Here is a 24,450-nt window from a genome sequence, read left to right on the forward strand (position 1 = left end):
GAGAGAGAGAGAGAGAGAGGAAACGTGGATAAACTGTGTAAACTGTAACTACTGTTCATTAATGGGCGCCTGTGGGTCCGCTGGTGGAGTCTCGGGTCGACGGTTCTGATCCAGATGATTTAAGACCATGATGTGTTGAACCGCTGACATCCTGTCATGAGTTCTGCTCCTTCGATCACGTTGGACAAAAACCTCAGAACTGATTTGTAGAAATGCTTTTCACCGTTTCTCGTGACAGTCGAACCACATTCGGGGGGATTTGATTCTGTGAATGAGAAGGTTTTAAAAACGGCCTCACGGCTTGTCCGTACCTTTCACCTCCACCCTGCTCCTTCCAGCCCTCTCCTCCAAACATCCCTCCGCCGGGGCGCTCGCCGTCCTCGGCGTCCAATCAGATGAGTCTTTGTCCGCTGATGGTGACGAGGAGGCTTCAAGTGAGGACGGCTCCTCTTTCCGTCGGGAGGATTTTCTTACTGTAAAGGACAAATGTAAAGAGCTCCATCGTGAAGCTAAAGATGCTAAAAGCGGAGTGGCGATAAAGACGGGGTGTGTGTGTGTGTGTGTGTGTGTGTGTGTGTGTGTGTGTGTGTGTTACCAGGGGTCAGTCTGGCTCTCTTCTTAGGTCGGCCTCTTGACCTGGGTGTCGTCCTGCTCTCCTCTTCCTTCACCTCGTCTACGATCACAAAGTTCACGAAAAAGTTTTTTTCTTTTTTCTTTTTGTGGGAAACTGAACGGCGTAAACAAACTTCTGAACGCCTCATCAGAACCGTTTTACCTGCGTCGTTATCAAGTTTGCGTTTTTCCGATCTTGAAGTCGTCCCCGTCGGTTCCTCGTTGGACTCTCTGCCAGCGTCGTCTCCGATCTAAAAAATGAACAACTTCAGGGTCAGTGCTTTCTTTTCTCGGTCTGTTTTGGGATCATGACTAAGTAAGAATAAAGAAGTCCAGACCTGGATCTGCTTCCTGACACAACCCTTGCCGTCCTCTGATTGGTCCTCCTGGCTGACACCGCGCTTCTTGACACTCCCTCTCGTCGGCGTGTCCTTTCCTTTGGTTTTCTCCGTCGAAGCCTCCTCCGGGTTTCTCGCCGTTTTCCCTCTGGTCGATCTCGTTGTGATGACTCGCTCTTTGACTTCGTCCTCTCTCTTTCCCCGTCCACTTCGTCTTCTACCGGAGCGTTCGCCGGATGACTCCATGAGCTCTTTGCCTGCGGTGGCCCTCGTCCTTTGCCGTGTCTCATACCTCTTTGTCCTGTTTGGTATCCTTGGTGATACCTCCTCTTCCTTTGTTGGATCGCTCCCCCTCGCCACGTCCTCCCCACTCTTGGACGTTGGCTGCTTGTTTTCAGTCTCTGAATCTGTTGGCCGATCTTCAACAGAACTGATCACCTCCGATGTGCTTTTGCTGCTTGCGTTGATCTGTTTAGAATCATCTCTCGTCTCTCCTTTCTTACCTGCGTCGTCTTCATCTGCAGGATTGTCCTCAGATTGGCCCGATGTCAGACCTGAACCTTCCTCAGAAAGCTGCTTTAAAGTGGAACCGTCTCTTTGGACCAGGTCGCTGTCTTCCTGACTTGTAGCTGCTCCATCTTTGGTAACAGTCTCTCTCTCCTGGAGAGGACCTTCAGTATCCATTTCACTGTCTCCAACAGGATGGGCTTCAATAGTGACCACGACCCGGCCTCCCTTAGATCCAGTCAGTCGGGGTGCAGAACTTCCATTTGGGTGATTCTGATCCAGGGAGGACGGAGTTTCGCTCGACGCTGGAGGAGACTGGGAAGACGATTTGATGGGTTCAGATGAGTCTTCTGGACGAGAGCTTGAGGATCTTTCGTCTTCGGTTGCTCTCGATGACGAGGTCGTAGACCTTGTAGATGTCTGTTGGCGAGAAGGCGATGAGGAGCGCTCGGGTGACGAGGGGCAGCGAGGTTCAACCCTCGAGTCTTTGACGTCATCGGAAACCTCTTCGACAGTGACAAAGTCCTCGTTGAGTTGTTCCTTGTGAGGAAGGACGGCGCCAGAAGAGACGCGGCCGTCTGCGAAATCATCCTGCGTCTGGGCAAAGAAAGAACCAATCAGGGAAGAACTTCATCGGCCTGACCCGTCGATGACCTGCGGTACCACAGGTCCGCCCTTACCAAACGATTCATGATATCGACATGTGGAGCGCCTCACCTTCTTTTCCACTCTCTGAGACCCGCTCCTCTGAACGAGCCTGCTTTCACCCACTGTCACCGTGATGGCTTTGAGCATGTCCTCGTCCATCTCAGGGGACTCGTCTTTACCGACGATGGCGTCTGGACCGTCCAGGTTTATTGTCACCTCAGCAGAATCTTGTAGGCGTCGTTTGAAAGTCTCCAAACTGAAAAGTCGAAGGAAGGGGATTGTCTAGACCTGGAGAGTCTCTCAGGAAAGAATGCAAACAGGAAATACTTACTGCTCAAAATGTTTCACTTTCCTCCTGAAGAGAGACAGAAGGAGGAGTTTGTCAGTTCATGTCTGAGGATGAGTGGTTTGTGAATAACATACAGAAAAAGCCTGATCCTCTGATGCCGCCTGAGTTAGTCTAACACCAACTCGGCCTTCTTCTAGGAAGACGTGCGTACCAAGCGGGGTCCTCTGTGAAAGAGCTCGGGGAGAACTCGTTGTACCTCTCCACCACTTTGGTGACACAGCTGGAGTCGGTCATCTCGATGCATATCTGATGTGACGGAGAGAGGACAAACATGAGCGTGAGAGACGGGAGAAGAGGACAGTCCCGACTGAACTGGGAAAACTTCGGGGCCACTCCAGGATGGAGATCATCCAGGAACAGTTGGACTCTTTGGAGCTCCAAGTTGTCCAGTAACCGTTTTGAAACGTGACTCAGAATAACTACAGGTCAATCAGCTAAGAGGACGCTTGAGTGGTTTTGGTTGAGGCTGGTTTCCCTGAAGGTTGAGCTACTAAATGACTCCATACCCTGTTGGCGAGCGGCATGAAGTTGGCGAAGCTGGTGATGGACGCCACCATCTCTACCACCAAGGTGATGACGTCCAGAGAGACCTCGGAGACCTCGACGCACAGCAGACGCTCCTCTAGAGACGTCGGGTCAGGAACTCCCTGAACAGAAGGAGAGACAGAGTCGTCGTCGTCGTCGTCGGGGGCGACGGAAACAAAAACAAAACAAACCAAACCCAGCTGAAGTGGAGGGACGAAGAGGTGAAGGGAAACTCACAGCGTTGCTCCACTTCATCAGGCTTCTGTACATGGTCTCCTGTGGAGAAGAGCCACACACTGTTAGAGCGCCTCGTTTCATCACTACGACTGTTCTGTCTATTTGTCCTGCATCTCTTTGAGCAGCGTTTGAACCCGAGCGTCCGTACCTCACTGGATTCCGGGTACATGTTCTGCAGGACAAAGTGGACGCAGAGGACGCGTCCCTTCAGCGAGACGCGCCTAGCGACGTGAGCTTGGACGAAGTCGCAGCAGGTCGTCCAATCAGAGAAGAAGACAAAGGCCTGGAGGTGAAAGAGACAGACGTTGAAGTGATTGCGATGACTTGCTCGTGGGGACGACGGCGTGCTTGAACCTCCTCCTCACCCTCCTCTGCAGGGGCAGGACCGTCACGTTGTAGTACAGGGAGTGAAGCGTCTGTTTGGGGAAATACGGCCACACCAGCCTCGCCACATCCTCGTGCCTGTAGTTCCCTTCTGGCAAACCGGTCAACATGATCGTTGGACACATCGAACCTTGACGACCGGCCTTCTGGATGAAACCAAATGTCCGATGTTGGATTCATTTGTTCTTGGTTGCACTTCAAATACATGAGTGTTCCCCACACATATAGACCATACAGTAAACCAGGATATTACTGGGTGTATTTGTCAGCCCTGAGAGAGAGAGAGAGAGAGGGGACGGGGGAATCCAGCTTACCATGATGTCATCTTTTCTCCAGACGGTCACGTGATCTAGGAGGTCAAAGTGAACACGACGAGTCATCGTACAGAAAACGCTACAGGGTGCGATTTGGAAAGTGACGAAGTTTGCGGTCGCGGATAAATAAAGACCCTCGGACCGTTACCTGGGATGACGAACCACGGAGAAACGGTCGGGAACACGAAGGGACCTTTTCTCAAAGTGATCCAGAATGGCGGAATGCTGAACTGTGGAACGGAGACTTCAGCCGACGGGACGGTCACCCCGTCGATCAGATCCTCGCTGCCCAGCAGCGAACTCATGGGAGCGATCGGAGCTGCACAAATTTAAACAGAATTAATATCACTTGGAAAAACTTCAGCAGCACTTGCATGTAGTTTTGTAGAAGTACAATTCATGGCTTGTTCAGGTGTCTTTAGTAACTTCACTTACAGTTTGCACAGAATCAATCACAACAAATGGAACATATTCAGTCTGTTAGAAGACATTAAACGCACACTTAGCCGTGTTCCTGCTGTATGGTATTTTCAGCCTCTGGATTCTGTATGCAGGGGGGGTTTTCAGAAGACTGTACCAGACCCCGAGCTGATCAGCATCCGAGGGGGTGTGGAACTCTACAAATACCTGAAACACACGTTAGCACCGTCATGACCACTTCTCTTTCTCTCTTCATAGAGACGTGAACATCATCTATCTGTGTGTGTGTGTGTGTGTGTGTGTTTCTACCTTGTTGAGGAGAGGCAGGAAGTTCCTGACGGAGCGTCCTTTTGTCAGAACCTCTCTGAGTTCCCTCGTGTCACTCGGGGAAATGTCCTTGATGAGGATTAATCTGTTGCTGTGTTCGTCCACATGCTGGAACAGGAAGTCAACATGCAAACTTTGAGTAAATCTGAGGACTTTGAGTCATGTTAGAAGTTTACGCTTGGACAAAACTTAACAGATATAAAGTACAGCAGTGTGTGTGTGTGTGTTTTCCTTACATATTTTAACAGCTCCATTAAGGATTTATAAAACCAGGTCTAAAAACAGAAACAGTAGAAGAGGTGGTTTTAGTACTCCAGACTCAATGTGCATGTGTGCCACTGATAAGTCTGAACTGACCTGAAGGTCAACACAAACACTTTCATGTATTTACTTAAATGAAAACAAGATTTAATCAAATGCAAAGGCAAAATATTTCTGAAAAGGGAAAAATATTGACTGAAATGAAAAAAAATCAAAACCAAAATTTGCGAAACAAATCGGTCACTAAATGCAAACGATAACTAAAACATGTTAAATAAATATAATGAATAATAAATGAGTAATACTGAATAAATGAGACTGTATGACCTTGAAAACAGAGAACTACAGAGGTCAGCGAGTTCTGTACAAATCTAAATACAGAGTTACTGACAGACTTACCGGATTCATTGAGATGTTGTTGTTCAAAGCATAGAAAAAAAGTTCACACCCTTTCAAAATAATGGGAACACCTTTGGAGGCTCTTATTACGTCGAGCACGCTCCTGGCTGTCGGCATCAGGACGAAGGCCTGAAGGAAACAGGAAGACACAGAACAGCTTCAGTGTTTAAGGTGTTCAAATGTGACGCTCCAGGGGAACCACTGGTGGAACGTGTGCGCACCAAGCACGCCTGAGGAGCCACGTAGATGTTGTGGTCTCGGTGTTGATAACCGAAGGGAGCGAGCAGCCGGATGAAGTCGTCCTCTGCGTAGCTGACGTCGTCGTCGTTGCGCCAGGAGATGAGCATCTGAAACAAAACGGGCCGAGAGAGATCAGCAGGAAGCTGCAACCTTAACCTTCTCTCTCTCTCTCTCTCTCTCTCTGTGGTCTGAACCCGGGCCGAGCCCCGACAGACATGAGGACTAAACAAAGTGAAAGTGTTTGCTGCAGGTCTTGACGACATCTTTACAGAAGAAAAGGAATCAAACTCCAAAGCGTAGCTAAACCACTCAGAAGTGTTGGGTCACAAACAAAGGCCTTAACGACCAAACCTACCTTTGGTGAAGTCCCGGGGTGACGCATGAGGGACGCTGGGAATGAGAAGCAAAGATAAAAACAGGAAATGAGAAATGGAGCAAAAAAAGGCGAGCTTAATCCTGGCGACAAATACGACACTGACAGGCACAAATGAAGCGTAGCGTTAGCTAGCAGGTCGCGGAGCGTAGCAGCGTTATTACACGAGCCTCATCAGCTGATTGTGCTTCAAAGCGTTCTATTGGCCCTTCAATCAGCAAAGGGACCATGTACAATATTAAACATAGACACTGCCATTTGATGTATTGAACCAGAGTTCGCTTAGAGCTAGTTCCCGTTCCCCCTGCTGTAGCGCTTTCCTCGTATGCACAGGAAGGGCAGCGAGATCCCTCACAAAGCCACATACCGCCAAATCTAAAATAATTGCATTAAAGCTATTTTCTTTGCAAAGTGGTCGTGACTGAAAAAGTCGTGATTCACCACCTATTAACGATCGAGTCAGCTGCTTCTCGAATCTCTCCCCGAAAGTCAGACGGGCGCGGTTCGCTGAGGATGTGAGGAGAAATGGGGGGGGGAAAAACAGAAATATTGTGAAGTGACTGTGGAAGCCATGTTTATTATTTGTTTTATTCTACCCCTACTGTGTTTATTTATGGGTGTGATTCCCACACTGAACTGTAGGGGGAGTCTCGGCTCATCCTGAGGAATGAAACCGAGACTCCAGGTTTCCTCGATCTCTCACCCAGGTCTTCTTCAGTCGGGCGCTTCACCCTCGTCTTTTCAGGCGTCACAGAGGAGTTCTGGTCTGACGCTGCGTCTGTTTGTGTCGTGAGCGTAGTCGCCGGACCTTCAGGATGAAAACACACCCAACACACCGACCATTAACCCTTTAAACTCTGCGTGGAAGATAAATCTAATTATTTAAAACTGTTTCCGCTTGTTGAGATGTCACCGATTTCTGATAATTGACGTGAATCTGTACGACCTAACCGACAAGGTTATGTCAGCCGTTAAAATATCTTGTGTTTGTCTGATCAGGTTTTTGCTAAGTAAAATACAAAATGCTGATTTGAAACCTGAGTGTCTTTGATAACCCCGCCTCTTGGTCCAGAAGACTTTGTGACCAGCGCCGTGATTCAGAAGGCCGTACCACTCTGCAAACCGCTCGGTCTCTCTTGTCGAGGGAAGTTCTATGAAGAGCTGGAAAACAGAAAAACACAAAGAGGTGACAGGTGAGACGCTCCCCTGTGCGTGTGTGTGTGTGCGTGTGTGTGTGCGTGTGTGTGTGTGTGTGTGTGTGTGTGTGTGTGTGTGTGTGAGTGTGTGTGTGTACCTTGTTGAGGAGGGGCATGAAGTTTGTGACAGGACCGAACTCTTTGAGAGTTTTTCTCAGCTCTCTGATCTCGCTGGGTGAAATGTTCCTGATGAAGACGATTCTCTCCTCATCATCATCGGCCGCAGACTGCACAAAGAACAGGAAGTGGAAATCCAAACCAGGAAGTCAACAGGAGGAAAAACAAACGTGATCCCTGCATCATGTTTCAGTGTCTGAAGTCATTCAGAGAACTTAACAAGATAAACATGACTAACTACACAAAGGCCTTTGGTTGGTGTGTGTGTGTGTGTGTGTGTGTGTGTGTGTGTGTGTGTGTGTGTGTGTGTGTGTGTGTGTGTGTGTGTGTGTGTGTGTGTGTGTGTGTGTGTGTGTGTGTGTGTGTGTGTGTGTGTGTGTGTGTGTGTGTGTGTGTGTGTGTGTGTGTGTGTGTGTGTGTGTGTGTGTGTGTGTGTGTGTGTGTGTGTGTGTGTGTGTGTGTGTGTGTGTGTGTGTGTGTGGTTACTTACACACTTCATGATTTTCTTCAGAAGACTATAAAACTCGAACTGAAATGGAAACATCAGGGAGGCGATGTTAGGAGACTCGAGCTCGGGTTAAAACAGACGACGTGGTTTAAAACGAGAGCTCGCCAAACAAAGTTAAAAATGTATAAAAAGATCAAATGAGAGGCAGAGTGAGTGTTCTTCAAACTGCAGGAACTTTTCCATACTTGTTGGATAAGTTGGGAAAAGGGGATGATTAAGGGGAGAAAAAAAGAGTCCTGATGAGGTTCTCATGCGTACCTGGTCGAACGGGCAGCGTTTGTGTACTACTTGAACGTGGAGTCCCTTCCCTCTGAAGCTGATCCCCTTCTTTGCATAGTCTCTCATTATGTTGATCACATTCTCTGTGTTTGGCATAGTGGCAAACGCCTGATAGAGAAAACAGGTCAAATAAACTGAAGTGAACCAGAGCAGACAAACACAACATCGTCGATCTTGGCCAATGAAAAATAACGTGCAAGATACCTGGTCCTCGAGCGGGCCAATAGCACACAATGCATCTGTATCACTTCACACAGATAAAGAATCCTGATGCCTACCATGCCGGCCTGAGGGATGACGTAGAGGTTGTTTACTTTATCATGAAAGTAGTATGGAGCGAGCAGGTCGGCCACGTCGTCCTCTGTGTAGGAACGCTCGTCATGCGTGGGCAGTCCACTTATGGCCAACAGCGTCCTCTAGAGGAAGTGCAGAAGACAAAACCTTCAGACATCTCTGTCTGTGATTAAAGCCCGGCTCAGGTCATTATCCTCTTTCTGTTAGAAAGTCAATGCACATGTTATCAGTTGTTTTCATGCTTTTAGCTATATGTTATTCTAAGGGAATTTCCACCATGCTTTTCATTAGATCTATCAAAATAGTCATGGAAACTGGTTGTGCAATGTGTATTATTCTGCTTCTAGTCACACAGCAGCAGACTGTTCTGTGCTATCTAGCCGAATGTGATCACGCCCGTGTCCGTGTCCGTGTTATTGACATGTCTGTAGGTTAAGGTTAAACCTGAGGCTTTCTTTTCAGTGTAAACGCTGCAAATGTTGTGAAGAAACTTACTGATGGTAAGAGTTTGGCTGTCGATACGCAACCTAAGAGAGAGACGGCAAATCGTAGAAAATGTTAAACGTAAGAAAAGCAGAACATTTCCACTCATGACTTCCTGTTTCTTACGTATGCGGTCTGGAAAAAGGTACTTGTCCAACATCTCCCCGACGGTCGGCTGGGTGACTGAAGCAGCAGCTGTTGGTTCACACAGGATCTCCTTGGTTGATGTGGAATCCTTTTGTGTCGTCTCTTTGGTCAAAACGTCTTCAACAGATTAAGAGCGGCGTTTTGAAAGAGCATCAACACACATCGGTTTGATTCTAACCTGTTGTTTAAAATCTTACTTTAACAGATGAGAGATAAGACATTGGGTCCTTTAAAGGAGCAGTGTGTAACTCTGACACCTAGCGTTTAAAATGGGTACTGCAGTTCAAGTTCAGAACATTAGAGAGAGGCGTTCCCGTCCCCTCTGGTCCAAACAAATACAGACCATTCAGGACCAGAATCTAAACTTCATTTAATAGATATTTACATATTGCTCACTTAAGAGACAGACACATGTGCGGTCTGTTTTTGTTTTTCCGTATGAGAAGTTGGAAATAACAAAAAACGGATGCATGCATTTCAATTTCTCAATGAAGAGGTCTCAGACTTACCGTGTTGGGATGTCTTTGTCTCTGCACCTGGCATCACTGTCTCCACAGCAGCTTCTTGTGTACGTCCTGCAGCCTGCTGCTGCGGGTCTTGTGGAGCTTCTGTCCTGGTCTCTGGACCTCGTGCAGAGGATTCTGGTTCTGACAGGGGGCTTTCCCGGACCTGGGTCAAAGCTTCCACAGACATCTCTGTCTGCTGGCTCTCAACAGTTTGAGGTCGACTGTCTTTTGGTTTGTCTGTCGACTTCACTGGTGAAAACTCTGAACTCGTTTCTTCCCCTCTGTTCTCACCAGCTTTAGCTCCTGACACCTCAAGCTCCATTGGTTCTTCTGCATCATGAGCCTCGTCAGTTTGTTCTTGACCCATACGCTCGAACACGGGTAAGTTTTCTTTCTCTTTTGGCAAATCCAAAGATTTGTGTATCTCGACTTTGTCTTGTTTGACCTTGAATGTTTCCACTTGAGTTTTAGGTTCCTGCTTAGTGGAGAGAGTTTCTGCTTTGGGTGCAAAGACCTGTTCTTCACTTGATGGGCTTTTTGCTTCTTCCGTGTCTTTCAACAATTCAACTTCAGCTCCTTTTATCGCGCCGTCTGATTTTTCAGGTTTTCCTTTGGAGTCGATCGTATCAGGTAGATTTTCTGAAGCTTCAGATGTAGAGGGCACAGTCACATCTTCTGCTGCAGGCGGTGTTTCTGGAGGAGTTTGGCGTTTCTGAGTCGTTTCAGTTTCTGCTTTAGAAACAAACTTCTCTCCAATCAGTGGTCCTTTTACTGGGGCAGTATTGGTTATTTGAGCAGATTGATGATCATCTTCTTCGGAGTCACCGAGGCCAGGTTTAGTTTGGGAAGCTTCAGTCACGTCACTTGAAATCTTTTCAAATGTCACAGTTTCTTTAGCAGGCAGCTTTTCTGTTGGGGTTTCTGGTTTCTTTGTAGTCAAGACTTTTTCCTCAATGGATGCCAAAACCTTCGCTTCAACCAACGAGCCCTTTGCCAGTTCAGTCCTGTTTTCTGACATATCAGCATTGGTATTCTCTTTAAGCCCTACTTTAACCTCTTTGTCATTGGTTACGGATTTATCAGGTTCAGGATTTAGTTTGGGGTCACCAGCGCCAGGTGGATTTTCTAAAACTTCAGCTACATCCTGTACAGTCCTTTCATTTGGAATAGCTTCGGTCAGAGCTAGTTTTCCTGATGGAGTTTCTGGTTTCTGTGTAGTTGAGACACTTTCCTTCTTGAACGCCACGACCCTTTGTCCCACCAATGGGGCTTCTCCCACTTCAGATTGTGTCCTGTTTTTTGGCTCATCAACTATGGACGTCTCAACAAGACCGACTACAGGTTCTTTGACGCTGACGTCAGATCTGTCAGGTCCAGGTTTATGTTTGGACTCCCCAGCATCAGTCTGATTTTCTGAAGGTTCCTTTGCTGTTCTTTCATGTGATGCAGCTCCTGTTTCATCTTGGTTTTCTTCTGACTTTTCAGCTTTCTGTATGGTTGGGACCGTTCCTTCCTTGGACGCTAGGACATTGTCATCTACCAGTGGGATTTTTGCCAGTTCAGATTTGTTTTCTGACTTTTGAATTTGGGCAGTCTGATTCTGAGGTCCTTTAACACCAGTTACAGGTTTATCAGGTATAGCTTTCGTTTTGGGGACCCCAGCTCCAGGCTTCTTCTCTGGTGCTTCAGATTTGGAGGGCCCGGCGGTTTCCTTCCCTGCAACCCTGTCTTTTGTCACAGTTGCTGCTGCAAGCCGCTCTTGTTCAGATATTCCAGGTGTCTGCACGGTTGGGACTTTTTCCACAGCTGAGACATTCACTGGAGTCTTGGAGGCTGATGCTGCACCTGATTGTGTTGCCACTGCAGGAACAGGACCTTTAGGAGATGAAATCTCATTAGCATGAATATCAGGTTTAGTATGGATCATCTCTGTATTTCCTTCAACCTTTAAACCTCTGCTGTTTGCAATAAAAACAACAGTCTGCCAGCAACAAGGAAGATCTTTAAACTTCTTTTTGTAAATCAAGATCAGAACAAACTGAGCAAAAAAAAGTGATAAGATAAGATAGGAAGGGCCACTTCCTGGCTCCAGGAGTCAGGATGCCAGAAAAGAAAGAAAGACGAAAAAGAGGCAGCTGACTCGGGCATTTGACCGCCCCATGATTCACACCTAATGGTACATAAAGACCTCATAACAGACAGAGAGACAGACAGAGACAGACAGAGACTTACGGTGGATGAATTGTCCACTCAGCCTGATGACTATCTGACCCAGCGGTTGTTTCTGTTGACTGTGCCAAAGTCCAAACCGTTCAGTGTCTTCAACAAGCTGAAACTCAACAAAGACCTGGAACACACAGAGGTGACGGGTGAGTCTTTAACAGCCGCTCTGGAAGTGTGTGTGTGTGTGTGTGTGTGTGTGTGTGTGTCAGTGTTGGTACCTTGTTGAGGAGCGGCGTGAAGTTTGTGACAGGAGCAAACTTCTTGAGAGCTTCTCTGAGCTGTCTGATCTGCCTCGGTGAAATGTCCCTGATGAAGACGGTTCTCTCCGCATCATCGAACCGACACTGCGTCAGGAACAGGGAGTGGAAATCCAAAACGAGAGTTTAACACGAGGGAAGACGCTCACGAAACACACTGCAATACAAACTGTTGCATTTTTAGCGGTTAAAAAAAAAAAAAAAAAGAAAGTTCATTGGAGTCACCCGCCGAGACAAAACATACTTTGTGTATTTTATTTGCAGAGGAGAACGAGGGCAAGGGCATGGGTCTGAATCAGAGCAGTGCACACGAAGTCGTGAGTTTATCTAACTAAGAGTCTGAAACACTTTGTGTTCGTGTCCTTGGGGGGGGGGGGGGGGGGGGGGGGGGCAGCTGCCTCCTGCTTGCTGGGAGGAGAGGTTCAACATGTACCCAAACCTGATAAGAGAAAATATGGAACAAAGCTGCACTCACAAATTCTTCTTTTGTCAAGTCTACGAGTACGAGAGAGCACGTGCACAGAGAGCGGTTCCCATCTTGATGTGATACATAAATTAAAGTGAGACCGACACAGTCATTAAGATCCATCTATCCATCGTCTACACAGCTTCTCTTATTCGGGGTAGCCAATCCCAGCTGTCAATGGGCAAGAGGCGGGGTTACACCTTGGACTGTTCACCTGTCAGTCACAGGGCTGACATACAGAGGCAGACAACCAGCCGGGATTCAAACCAGGAACCTCCTCGCTGAGAGGCAACAAGTCATTCAGACTTTTTTGACATAGCTGAACAGACAGAAATCGAACGTTTAAAAAAAAGCACACTGTAGCTTTAAGAAAAAACAAAACAAAAACAAACAAAGCAGGATGGTTATGTAAACAAATTTAAAAGCTGTTCACACGTTGACCAACCAGAATATGTGTGTGTATGTGTGTGTGTGTGTGTGTGTGTGTGTGTGTGTGTGTGTGTGCTCGTGCCGATTACTTACACAATTCAGCACTTTCTTCAGAAACTTATAAAACCGGAGCTGAAACAGAAACATCAGAGTTTAGAGACAAACATTCAGAGAGATTCTGTTTCTTCACACACCAGTGTCGGAGTGTACGGCCTTGTCCGGTGAGCCGGTGGGAGGAAGACCCATCCTCGCTAGTCTACCAACATACTGAGCTTTTGTTCCCCACTCTCCTGTCCTATCGCCTCAATACAGGTGAGAAAAAAACAACCCCAAAAGTCTCTTTTAAAATAGTCTGACTGTTATGCTTACAGGTTTGAGTGGCCCGCCGAAGGCTATCACTGCAAAACGGAGTCTCTGCCCTCTGAAGAAGACGCCTTTATAAGCAGCCTCTCTCATTAAGTATAACAACGTTCCCTCAGATGGCATCTCGACAAAGGCCTGAAAGGAAACCAGAAAAAAAGGCTGTTATTTACTTTGATAAAGAATTCCCTTTTCCCCAAATTATCCATCTGAAAAAGGATTATTTCAAACATTTGTAAACGCATCAGGACTTGATTGATTTTGGGCCAATATCAGTATCAAGAAGAGATAAAAAATCTGATGCCGATGTATCGGCCGATATCTGTCTTCGATCGTTAGAGATAGATTGATGTAGATAAAAAGTATTCAGTTATCTCAGTTATCAAAAAACATCGATCTGACAAGATGGCCGCTCAACTGTAAAATAACTGAGCGCGTACGTGCATCATTGCTCGACACTCTGGAGGGTGACGATGCTTGTTGTACTCTAAATGGCGCCCTCTGCTGGTGAAAGAGAACTCAAATGAAATGTTATTCGACTGGTCAGTTAATCTAGTAATATCGGCACATAGCCGAGGTGAAATTAGCTGATGTCGAGCTAATATCGATCGACGTATCGGCCGGCGGATTTATCGGCCGGGCTCTAAAACACGTGATCTAGCGTGGAGTTATGCCATTTCAACTTTGCATGTTTACAAACATCTAAAGAGAGAAACATCCGAGCAGCGGTACGACTTGTTCAAGACAAAAACAAAGCATGAGTGACCTACCATGCGCGACTGAGGAACAACGTAGAGCGAGTCCATTCCGAAGCCGAACGGAAAGAGCAGATTGCTAACCTCACTCTCCGAGTAGGCACAGCCGTAGTAGGTCGGCAGTCCAAATACGAGGACGTTTTTAAGGCCGTAAGGAAGGCGTCTCTGAAAGAATGAGGGAAAAGGAGATGCAACAATGAAGAGGGACATCTGTGTTGAAAAGGAAAAACATGCATCAGAGAATCTCCGTCACATCGAGCGGCGTGCGCGAGTAAATACTGTCGAACTTATTGCGTCTGATCTACTGAAACCTACTGAGTCTGTGAGGAAGTGGGGCTTCAAGCAACCTGTCAAAAAAAGAAAAGATAACACTTCAGAAAATGCAGAGAACATGTTTTAAACCATACAAAGTCCTTTTGCTTTCTTACGTATGTGATGTGGCTGCAGTCTCTCATGCAGCAGCTCCCCGACAGGCACTAGGGGGACTATGGGCGGCTTTTTGCACGCTGCAGGTTTCTGCACGCTCTTTGCTGCAGCTGTTGGTTCTTTATTCACAGGGGAGATGGTGACCTTTGATGAAACCTTAACAACACCTTTGGAGGCAAAAGAAGAAGAAAAAAAAGGTTGGTTTGGGGTCTTTCCATGTAAGTTGTTGATGAGGTTAAAAAAAGCTCATACCTTGTTGGGTTGCCACTCCCCTTGGCATCACTGCCTGCTGCTGCTCTGTCCTGGTCTCTGGTCCCTGTGCCGAGGATTCTGGTTCTGACGAGAGGCTTTGCTGGACCTGTGTGGAAGCTTTGATGGAGGTTTCTGTCGGCTGGGTCTCAACTGTTTGTGGTCGACTGTTTACCGGTGCTGCTTCTGGAGTTATTTCTCCCTCTTTGCCCTCAGCAACTTTAGCTCCTGACACCCCAAGATCCATTGGTTCTTCTGCATCATGAGCCTCGTCAACTCGTTCTTGACCCATATGCTTCAAACCTATTACAGCTTCTTTTACAGCTTCCTTGGCGGTGTCTTTTGGCACCTCCAAAGATTCCTGAATGTTGATGTCATTTTTTCCCAGCTCGACACCCTGCGGCTGATTTTGTGGATGTGCAGATCTTGAAGGTACAACCTGCTGTTCCTCTTGTAAAGCTTCCGTCCTGGTCTTTGGTCCTCGTGTTGTGAACTCTGGTTCAGACTGGGGGCTTTCCTTGACCTGTGTTGAAGCCTTGACGGAGGTTTCTATCGGATGGTTTTGAACTGAGCCGGTTGGCGGTTGATTATCTCTGGGGTTGTCCGGTGCAGACTCTGAACTTGTGGTTTCTTCCACTTTGCCCTCAACACAAATTCCCACTTCCACAGGCTCGGTATCTTTGCCTCCTGATACCTCCAGCTCCACTGGTTCACGTGCGTCATCCTTTTTGACAACTTTTCCTGGATCCTCGGGTTTAGAAACGCTCACGTGTTCTTTTTCAGCCGTCTTTGTTGGGTCCTCTGGCACCTCCAAAGACTTGTGAATCTTGATTTCACTTTGATTGACCTTGACACTTTGACCATGTGTCTGACTTTGTGAATCTGCAGATCTTGAAGGTGCACTTGCATCCTCCTCAGCTCCTGGCTCGGCCAGCTTGTCCACTCGAGGTTTGGCTTTCTTCCCAGTTGAGCCGGTTTCACCTTTGGAGGCAGAATCCACTTCCTCTTTCGACATGGATCTTGCAGCCCTGTTCGCAGACTTGTCAGATACTTCAGTGTTTACCAGCTTGACTCCACCTCCTTTGGTCGCTGAGTTTTCAGATGTAGGTTTTTCCTTGGGGGCTCCAGTTTTAGGCAGATTTTCTGAGGCTTTAACTTCAGAGGTCCTGGTCATATTCATCGTTTCCTTTCTTACAGCTTTTGATGACGTTTTGGGTTTCTGCGTCGTTGACGCTGATTCTGCTTTGCTTCTTGCTGCTGGGTCTGGAGCTATGGGTTCATCTGTTAACCCCAATACGAGCTCTTTCACAACACTTTTAGACATTTCATGTGCAGGCCTCTGTGAGGAGTCCCCGGCATCAGGCTGATTCTTGGATCTTAAGGATATTTCTTGCTCTTCCTCTTCCGTTTTCACGTCTCCCTTCGCAGACAAAGTTCCTGTTTTCACTGCCTGCTGGGCTGAGACACGTGTTGCGTCTGAAACAAGGACTCCTCCCTCAGTTGGCACACCTTTGGGCATGGCAGGTGAAGAGGGGAGAATCTCTTCAATGCTGGCCTCTGGTTTGGAGGCCTGTTTTCTGTCAGTAAAGAAAGGGGTGTAAAGAAAATGTGTTGGTGCTCTGCTTCTTCTTATTCCAATACAATATATACAACACAATAAATCAACTACTTTCTTGAAGGCAGACATTAGGGAGGCGTGTCTTACTTCTGAGGAGAAGTCTTCTCCTTGGAAACAGTCTCCTGTGAACAAACCAACGATATCAATATCAAGATACCAAAGTGCAACAGGCAGCCCAACGAGTAGTGGGGGATTTGGGACACGACACTGGGAAAAAGAAAGAGTTTAAAACCTTTTCTACGATGACAGAGATCGTCCTGCCGTTCACATCGAGGCTCTCCGCCATCTTCAGTTTCTTTGCATCTTCCCCCGTCTCGAAGATCACGATCGCCTGTGGACGGACAAACATGGAGCGCTTTGTGTCACAACAGTCCTCAAGGTATTAATGCTCAGCACCAGGTTGGTTAGTCAGTCACCCTGGTAACTTAGAAGTTGATGTCACAGTGTTACGACACCCAACCCGCTTTGACTTTGTGCAATCTTTCAACTTTTCGGAACGCCACTAATGACATCACCGGCGCTCTGTTTTTTTTTTTTTTTTAAATGTACGATAGTTTTTTCGCCTACAGATTGTATCTTGTACCTGCATCCTTTTTGCTCCGTGCCGGACTGGAAAATAAATGATCTCAAATGTAAAACATGCAGTAACAGCACTCCAGATAGATGACTGCATATCCCGTTTGGGAATACTCTGTGTTTGGTGAACGCAGTCGGGAAAATAAAAAGAAATTCCGGACTTGTTATCGTTGCAGCTGTGTGTCTCTGTAAACAAAAACAAAAAGGACTGAAGACCTGATGCATCTCACTCGCTGCACATACCTCCGATCTGACCCGGATCAGAACCAACGACTTAGTTTTCCCAAAGTGCTCCGCGGCTGTGAGCACGTCACGGTGAGAGAGAGATTTGTCAATCCCCTGCAGTTTCACCACGGTTGGAGGCGACGCTTTTACAGACTGTGACAAAAAAAAAAAAAGAGAGAGAGAGAAAAAAACAGCAGCTCAGACCGAATCCAGCGTCCTTCATGTTCGTGTTTAAATACTGGTACATTAAATGTTTGGTTACCTCCGCCGTGTTTTCTGCCGGCTGACTTTCTGAAGGCACACATCTTGAAGGGGCTCCTTCATCGGCTGCTGACTCAGCCAGCTTGTCTTCGTCTTGACTTTTTGGTTTCTGCGTCTTTGCTTGGGACGCCGGGAGCTTCTCTGTAATTGAGGGGCCTCTTTCCGGTTCACTCACTGTCCCGTTTGCATCAGTGTCTTTCAGCCCAACTCCAGAACCTTTGGTACTGATCACATCTGACTTCTCAGGTACGGGTTCGTGCTTGGAGTCACCCGTGTCAGGCTGAGTTTCCGGAGATGTGGTCTTGAATTCCAAAGAGGTTTCTTGCTTCGCCTTTAGTTAAAAAAAAAAAGATCACTCATAAAAACAAGCAGGCATTGGTTTTGGAAACTAATCTATAAATTAATAAATTCAGTACCCTATTGCTATTGGGTCTGGATATATGATTGGTTAATCTGACTGTCTGAAGAGATGGCATAGAACAGCTGGCCATGAACGAGCATAGAACTAAAACAGATAGAATGTGCACCAGTACCACAATCTCTCTCTGCATTGGCTGATCGTCCCCAAACCCCCCCTCCCCCGCCCCACACCTTTTCACCTTCTCTACACTTACCTCCTGTCTGGCCCGATAGACTGTCACAGACTTGGTTTTCCCGAAGTTATCCACAGCTGCGGCGTGAGAAAGACCTGGCGGGATGCGTCTTGGTTTCACCTTGGGTTAACGTGACAAAGAGAGAGAGAGAGAGAGATGAAAACAAATACAGATAAAAGAGAATGCACACCTGTGTTTAATGTGGCGAATAAAAACTGTCCCTACCACCTGGTTACATCCATTTTTTTTTCTAGAGGTAGGACCTGCAATCCTATTGGTGCATGATCGTTGTTATTGTTTATTGATGTGTTGACATTGTGGTGTCTGTGAGTCTCTGAGTTTGGACTTTGCAATTCTCAAATATTTTGAAGAAATTTCTCTCACATAACTAAGACATTTCACAGGTGAAAGACGGTCGCCAAGACGTCATGGATAAACAAACATTTTAACAAACAACCACCTCAAGATCTGGGGAACAACTGGCCTTCCTACACGATGAAGGCGAGGATGGATTTCCTCCTCTTGAAGGCGAGGTGGATTGTGTCATCTTGGCCAGCTCCGCCAATAAGGCCGGAGCCAGAGATTTAACCACAGAATCCAAGTCAGTCGGATCTGACAGCAACTTGACAGCTTACAGGAAGAAGAGGAAAATGAACGTCATGAGTGAAGTTTACCAGATCTCAAACTGGGAAATATCACTGAAACATCTGTTCTGCCAAAGACAAATCTTCTTGATTTTCCAACCTGATGTTTCCACTACTTTTTTGGCCAGATTCTCAAAACCCTTTCGCTGAGGGGATGACCTCTCTCTGTGCGGTCGCCTCTCCTGGCTCCGAGGTGATCTGCTTCCATCACTCTTCCTTGCTGGTGACAAAGTCTCGCCAACCCTCCATGATGGGGAACATCTATCGTAGCTCCTCCAAAATGGTGAGTATTTCTTCCTTGGTGAAGACTTTCTGTTGGCAACCCTTCTGGGTGATGACGGCCTCTCGTTGCTCCTCCTCTTTGGTGACCGTGTCTTGTTATTCCACCATGGTGGTGACCGTCTATCATCTGCCTTACTTGATGGCAATCGTGTTTCATTTCTCTTCCTTAAGGGTGATCGCCTGTCATGATATTTCCTTAGAGGTGATAATCTGTCACACTTCCTCTTCGAGGACCTTCTCTCAGAGCTCCGTGATCGTCTCTCAGAGCTTCTTGACCGTCTCTTCGGGCTCCGTGATCGTCTCCTCGGGCTACGTGACTGTCTCTCAGAGCTCCGTGATCGTCTCTCAGAGCTCCGTGATCGTCTCTCAGAGCTTCTTGACCGTCTCTTCGGGCTCCGTGATCGTCTCCTCGGGCTACGTGACTGTCTCTCAGAGCTACGTGATCGTCTCTTCGGACTCGCTGATCGTCTCTTCGGACTCCGTGATCGTCTCTTCGGACTCCGTGATCGTCTCTTCGGACTCCGTGTCTGTCTCTCAGAGCTCCGTGTGGGGGAAGAAGGGCTGTACCTTGGGGAGCGAAAAAGAAAGACTTGGTAAAACAATAAACTAAATCATTTGACATTTCAATAACTCGTTAGACCTCGTTAGTTTGGAACATAGTTGGTCTCCACAAGAGAGTCGTGTCTTGTGTTCCCTCCTTTAAAAGCTGCTGTCTTCGTTTATACAATACAGACCTGGAGCGTTGAGGAGATTGTGATCGGCTTCTTGGTCTCGATCTTTTACCCTCTGGGCTACTTTGGCGACGGGGGCTGATCGATTTTGAACTGGAGCGACTTCGACGTCTGGTTTTGTTTGCAGAGGTCGAGGTGGAGGGCTTATCCACTGCACCGCTGATGACAGGCCTGGCACAGGAAAGTCATTGTCAGAGACTAAAATCTATGGTCTTGATTATTCTTCAAAGGAAGAATGTGCAACATGTCAAACAGAAATAAGAGCAGAAATCCAGTCTATGTTTCATAGTACAACAACTGCTCTGTTTTACACTATCTGCCTGTTTTGTTTACAATGAGTCGGTGGACATTAAGCCAGCTTCAACCTTCGGGGTTGTTAACTTACAGTGTGCAACGTAAAGATGGTAGAACTAAATCTGAGAATAACTACTCTACGTTGACTAGCTGTAACTGTATCTAGGTAAGACATCTCACAACAGCAGGATTATATTTGGATTGAAGCTAGGAGAAGGTTGTCTAGGAACATGTATGTCTGACATTTACAGTCTGGATGCCTTTTCTCTGGCCTTACAGAGATGTCCATAAGTGGAAAAGAATGTGTCGGCTGTACCTTCAAGCATTATAAAAGCAAGTTTGTTAACAGAGAATCGTTGTCAGTTAACCATTGTCAATGAATGTGTTCTAATGCGATATGTTCCGCCATTTCATCATTGATTTTATACATCAGAAACAACACAAAACCTAACAGTTGTTGTCAGTGATTGTGTTCTCTTGCAGTGTTGTCTGACGTCGCCCGAAAAATACACCGTAATATATTTCAAACAGCAGAAACAAGCAAAAACCGAACACTTGGTTTGTACTTCTTCTTTTCCCCTTTCAAAATAAGAGCGATGGCATGCTTGGCGGTGTCTCTTTTATTTAGTGCAAGGTCGAATTAAAGTCATCAATCAATCAATCAATCAACCAATCAATCATTCCAAAGAGTACTTGAGCGTCCGCACAGCGTGTCGATCCACCACTGTACCACTCAGGGAAACTGAAAAAAGGTCAATTAAAGCACAACAACTCAAACAGCATTTGGCATATTAAGTAAACACAAGTCAAGTCAGTATTTGTTAGCATTGTAGGGATTCTGCAGACAAAAAATACAATCACACTGTGAAACATTTTACGATTCTTTAACATGATCTTTGTGCACCAAGAGTAACAATTCCCAATACTCCAATCAAGGGATTGAAATAATAACCTCAAACAAGTAAAGAAAAGAAACTGACTGTTTTCTGAGGAGTTTGCTGCTATTCGTCTGGTGTTGGATGCTGAACTTGTGGGAGATCCAATCCTATTTGTCAAAACAGACACAAAACATCAAGATCTCTGTCATCATCACAATCCCAGCTTCAAGGTTTGGATCGTTTGAGAAGTATTTAAAAAAAATAAAAAATTAAATGCTGAGTTGAATTTAGGGCTTTGGCATAGACAAGAGTTGTGACAAAGTAAATGTGATAAGCATCATCAAAACTATAAGGGCACTGAATAATAAGAAACTTTTAAACTCTTCAAACTTGTCAGAAATAAATACAGCAGTGCATTTGACAAACAATCACAACAACAAAAGTCTTCTTCTTTGGTTACTAATTGTGCAAGATCTTGTCCTTGGGTCTGATATTGGCGTCCAAGTTTCCCAAAGTTCACTGAAGGTCATCTCGGCAGAATTCACAGAATACACACGCACAAGCTGAGACAATTTCCATCATCCCCTGGTGCCCACATTCCTAAGATCTGACTGGAATCTACATGACAGATTTAAATAGGGTTAGAGACAGCAGAGTTTACAATCTCCAAACCCACTCTGCTGTCCTCCTGCTCGTCCTTTCTTTTTATTGAAGAAGCACACCCCCTTATTTACACAATGTATGATTACTACATGATGCACATGATGATAGATGACACAATTAACCGTCTAGCACGGGTATGGCCACCCCTGACACACACACAACCCCCTTGTTGTGCAATGTAATGTCTTCCGCAAAACGAGGCACCATATCTGTAATCAAAAAGACAGTGAGCGCGACGGGAAATGAAAATGCAAAGCTAAGTGAAAGTGCAAAATTAAGTTCCCCTTTGTAAAGTTTTAAGCCATAGCACTTTATGATAACTCTATAAACAATTTTATCCTAACATTCCCTCCTGTTTATCATTAGGTGCATAATTCATCATTATCCTCGCATAACCATTTCCGTTTCGGATTTTCAGTTAGCAATTCACAAGTATTAGCACCAGTAATTTACACTCAGAGAGTCAATTAGGCCTCTAGCCTGTGCAAGGAGACTATCTCTCCTTCATCACCAGGGTTTCCTTCACCCAAGTTGAGGTCGGCCAGGGATGCGTATTCAACATTCCCAGCATTGGCCATAGACATATATTCAGCATTCTCGGCATTCCTCTGCACCACCAGCTGCTGATATTCAGGTTCGGTCATCCTCTCCAGAGACCGTGCTATGAGTCCTCGAAGAAGAGGTATGCCGCAACAGGAGCAACAGATCATGAACATCACCGTGGTCACAACTGCTGCCAGAGCTGCGAGTACCATTGTCTTATACTTCCCGAACATTGACTCGAAGATACCAAAAGGTGATGTGTCGACCCCTGAGTGGTCCTTCATTTTCTTACTCAACATTCTGAGACCATTTAGGGCTTCTCCTACGGTGCCATCAGAGTCAGTATTGTTAGGGATGAAGGTACAGCACTGGTCTCCAAACATTGAGCAAACACCTCCTTTTTCTGCCAGCAGCATATCTAATGCTATTCGATTTTGGAAGGCAGTGAGCGAGGTAGCCTGTAGTTGTTGTCTTAGACCCTCTAGAGCATTGGTTGTTAGGTTGGACAGTCTCTGTACATTGTAATGGACATAGTTTATTCTGTCTACGTTTTTATTTGGTGTAACAGGGAACAATGCGCTGAGTATTGGTATGTTTTCAAATCCTGCTGATACTTGATCCGCTAGTTTGTACTCATCGGGTACTCCCCTTGGTATGCCAATAGCATCTATATAAGTTGGGTCTTCTCCAGGTTGCTTCACGTAGTTTCTTCTTCTTCTGGACAGAGTGCGTTAACTTAAGAGAAAGCTGCGGAGTGTCAGTTTTGGACCTGACACTTACTTATCACAACAAGCAGTTTGAAAAAAGATATTTGGTTTTCGCAATGCATGGAAATCAGTTCTGAGTGTTACAGCCTGTCCTAACAGCATGTGACGGGGACGAGCATCAGTGGCAAACTCCGCTCCAATCAGTTGCTTTGAATTGGAATTTAAGGAGCAGAAAGTTTATATTTAACGGACGCAGTGTGGAGAGCGAGCTTGCAATCATGTCCGATGCGACGTGCTGTTAGGGCACAGTGTTAAACTAGCTCAGAAAGAAAAACATAATCTTAATAGGCTTTCATAATTTAGCTTTTTTTTAGAGAAATCTAAACCTGTGAGTATTGCCTCACAGAATGACAAATAATAATTAAGAGAACAAAGTTTAACATTGTAAACAAAAACGAAAGAACAGGACGCAGCCTTCTACTCACCTTCAAGTCAGTATATTCTTTGTTACATAGAGAACAGGTATGAGGAAAGATTTTTGGTGTGGCCACAGCATAGTCATACAAAGTCTCTGGTGTTGGCTGGTCTATGGAGATAGCAACCTTGTCTTTCAGCACCCCTTTGAAAGTCGGTACATTCGTTTGGCCTGGGATGACACCAGTGAGAGGAACTGATTTTTCAAAATCTCCTGGTGTCCATGCTCGCCCTGGTTCTGACACTGGTAGCTTCTGTAGCTGCACTGTCTTTTTCTTTGGCTGTTGCTGCTGCACAGGCTGCTCCTGGGTCTGCTCCGCTGGTTGCTTCTGGATCAGTTGCTTTGACTGATGTTGCATTTGCTTCGTCTTTTTTCCCTTCTGCCCTACGATGGATGTAACGGCTACTGACCTTTTACCTTTGGATTTACTTTCCTCATTTGTGTCACTGGTGTCATTACCACCAATGAGCACAATACCAGGTGGGCTAGGATGTATGCCTTGGGACTGAGAGAGGGGTAGTTTGGTTTTCAATGTTGACTGGCGATCGACTTCCTGTTGATTCAAAGGAACAGGTTTGAGGGCCTCCGACTTGGAAACCCTCACGTCTGTGTCTTTCTTTGGCAGAGGGAAAGGGCTGAAGGTATCTTGGAAACTCTGATTTGGTTCACTAATGTCAATGAGCACAAGGCCAGGTCGGCTGGGATGTAGGCCCTGGGACTCACAGTGGGGTAGTTTGGTTTTCAGTGTTGACTGGCAATCTACTTCCTGTTGATTCAAAGGAACAGGTTTGGGGGCCCTCATCTCTGTGTCTTTCTTTGATAGAGAGAAAGAGCTGAGGGTATTTTGGAAAGTCTGGTTAGGTAGCATCTGCGATTGTGTGGTCTTTTTTGGAGATGTAGAACTGCACGAGGAGCCAAGACTAGTCAAGGAACTTGCCTGCTCACTACTTTTCATCTCTGGAGCCTTCTTTTGAAGTGGCTCTTGACAGTTTTTGTTATCAGCATCATCCATCGGAAACACAGTACCACTCCCACGGCGATTGTCTCTGTTACTTTTCATTCCAGCCTCATGTCCAAGCCCGACTTTTTTCTCATGCATCACTGCCCCACCAGAAGTACTCAAACTGTAACTGTCCACTCCACTCACTATTTGAGCGGGCTGGGTCTCGAGACAGGGCTTTGACTCAACTTGTGTTGCTTTACTCTTGTCCTTTTGTTGGTGTATTTGGTGCAAGATGAGAGGCAGGTTATCAGGGGTCGTCTGGTCTTCAGGACAGGCGACAAGAAACTCCAAATCTTGTTCCTCAAGTCCAAAGTGACGAAGGATTTCA

General features: G+C 46.2%; 2 protein-coding genes across 2 annotated transcripts; both read right to left on the reverse strand.

Annotated features, from left to right (window-relative positions):
- Nucleotides 1–71: 71 nt before the first annotated feature.
- Nucleotides 72–18,622, reverse strand: LOC306841527 (uncharacterized protein). The gene is made up of 43 exons (XM_079371457.1): nt 18,363–18,622; nt 17,924–18,022; nt 17,311–17,640; nt 17,067–17,201; nt 16,480–16,578; nt 16,335–16,369; nt 14,633–16,206; nt 14,383–14,547; nt 14,270–14,301; nt 13,970–14,119; nt 13,209–13,337; nt 12,933–12,971; nt 11,906–12,031; nt 11,697–11,811; nt 9,468–11,339; nt 8,938–9,075; nt 8,824–8,855; nt 8,313–8,450; nt 8,014–8,142; nt 7,738–7,776; nt 7,229–7,357; nt 6,972–7,095; nt 6,638–6,742; nt 6,379–6,441; nt 5,917–5,951; nt 5,543–5,668; nt 5,322–5,450; nt 4,898–4,936; nt 4,644–4,769; nt 4,415–4,541; nt 4,063–4,233; nt 3,915–3,949; nt 3,582–3,746; nt 3,365–3,499; nt 3,217–3,255; nt 2,961–3,101; nt 2,606–2,700; nt 2,437–2,460; nt 2,175–2,361; nt 951–2,054; nt 776–863; nt 596–673; nt 72–473 (listed from the first exon to the last, which is right to left on the reverse strand). The coding sequence occupies exons 1-43, from the start codon at nt 18,447–18,449 to the stop codon at nt 295–297; spliced, it is 8,907 nt and encodes a 2,968-aa protein (XP_079227583.1). The 5' UTR covers nt 18,450–18,622; the 3' UTR covers nt 72–294.
- Nucleotides 18,623–19,411: 789 nt separating this feature from the next.
- On the reverse strand, nt 19,412–24,450 carry LOC306841528 (uncharacterized protein). Its single transcript, XM_079371458.1, has 3 exons — nt 23,130–24,450; nt 20,834–20,898; nt 19,412–19,730 (listed from the first exon to the last, which is right to left on the reverse strand). The coding sequence occupies exons 1-3, from the start codon at nt 24,216–24,218 to the stop codon at nt 19,463–19,465; spliced, it is 1,422 nt and encodes a 473-aa protein (XP_079227584.1). The 5' UTR covers nt 24,219–24,450; the 3' UTR covers nt 19,412–19,462.

The sequence above is a fragment of the Symphodus melops genome (assembly GCF_947650265.1).
Source record: "Symphodus melops genome assembly, chromosome: 20".
Lineage (NCBI taxonomy): Eukaryota > Metazoa > Chordata > Actinopteri > Labriformes > Labridae > Symphodus > Symphodus melops.

Coding starts and splice junctions, on each gene's coding strand:
- LOC306841527 (XM_079371457.1), bottom strand. CDS start 18,449: ATGACACAATCCACCTCGCCTTCAAGAGGAGGAAATCCATCCTCGCCT. Junction 6,743..6,971: donor GGGTTATCAAAGACACTCAG/GTTTCAAATCAG, acceptor TTCATCCTGAAG/GTCCGGCGACTACGCTCACG. Junction 5,669..5,916: donor ACCCCGGGACTTCACCAAAG/GTAGGTTTGGTC, acceptor GTTTTGTTTCAG/ATGCTCATCTCCTGGCGCAA.
- LOC306841528 (XM_079371458.1), bottom strand. CDS start 24,218: ATGCATGAGAAAAAAGTCGGGCTTGGACATGAGGCTGGAATGAAAAGT. Junction 20,899..23,129: donor AAGAATATACTGACTTGAAG/GTGAGTAGAAGG, acceptor TTTGACAAATAG/GATTGGATCTCCCACAAGTT. Junction 19,731..20,833: donor AGCAAACTCCTCAGAAAACA/GTCAGTTTCTTT, acceptor TTCCTGTGCCAG/GCCTGTCATCAGCGGTGCAG.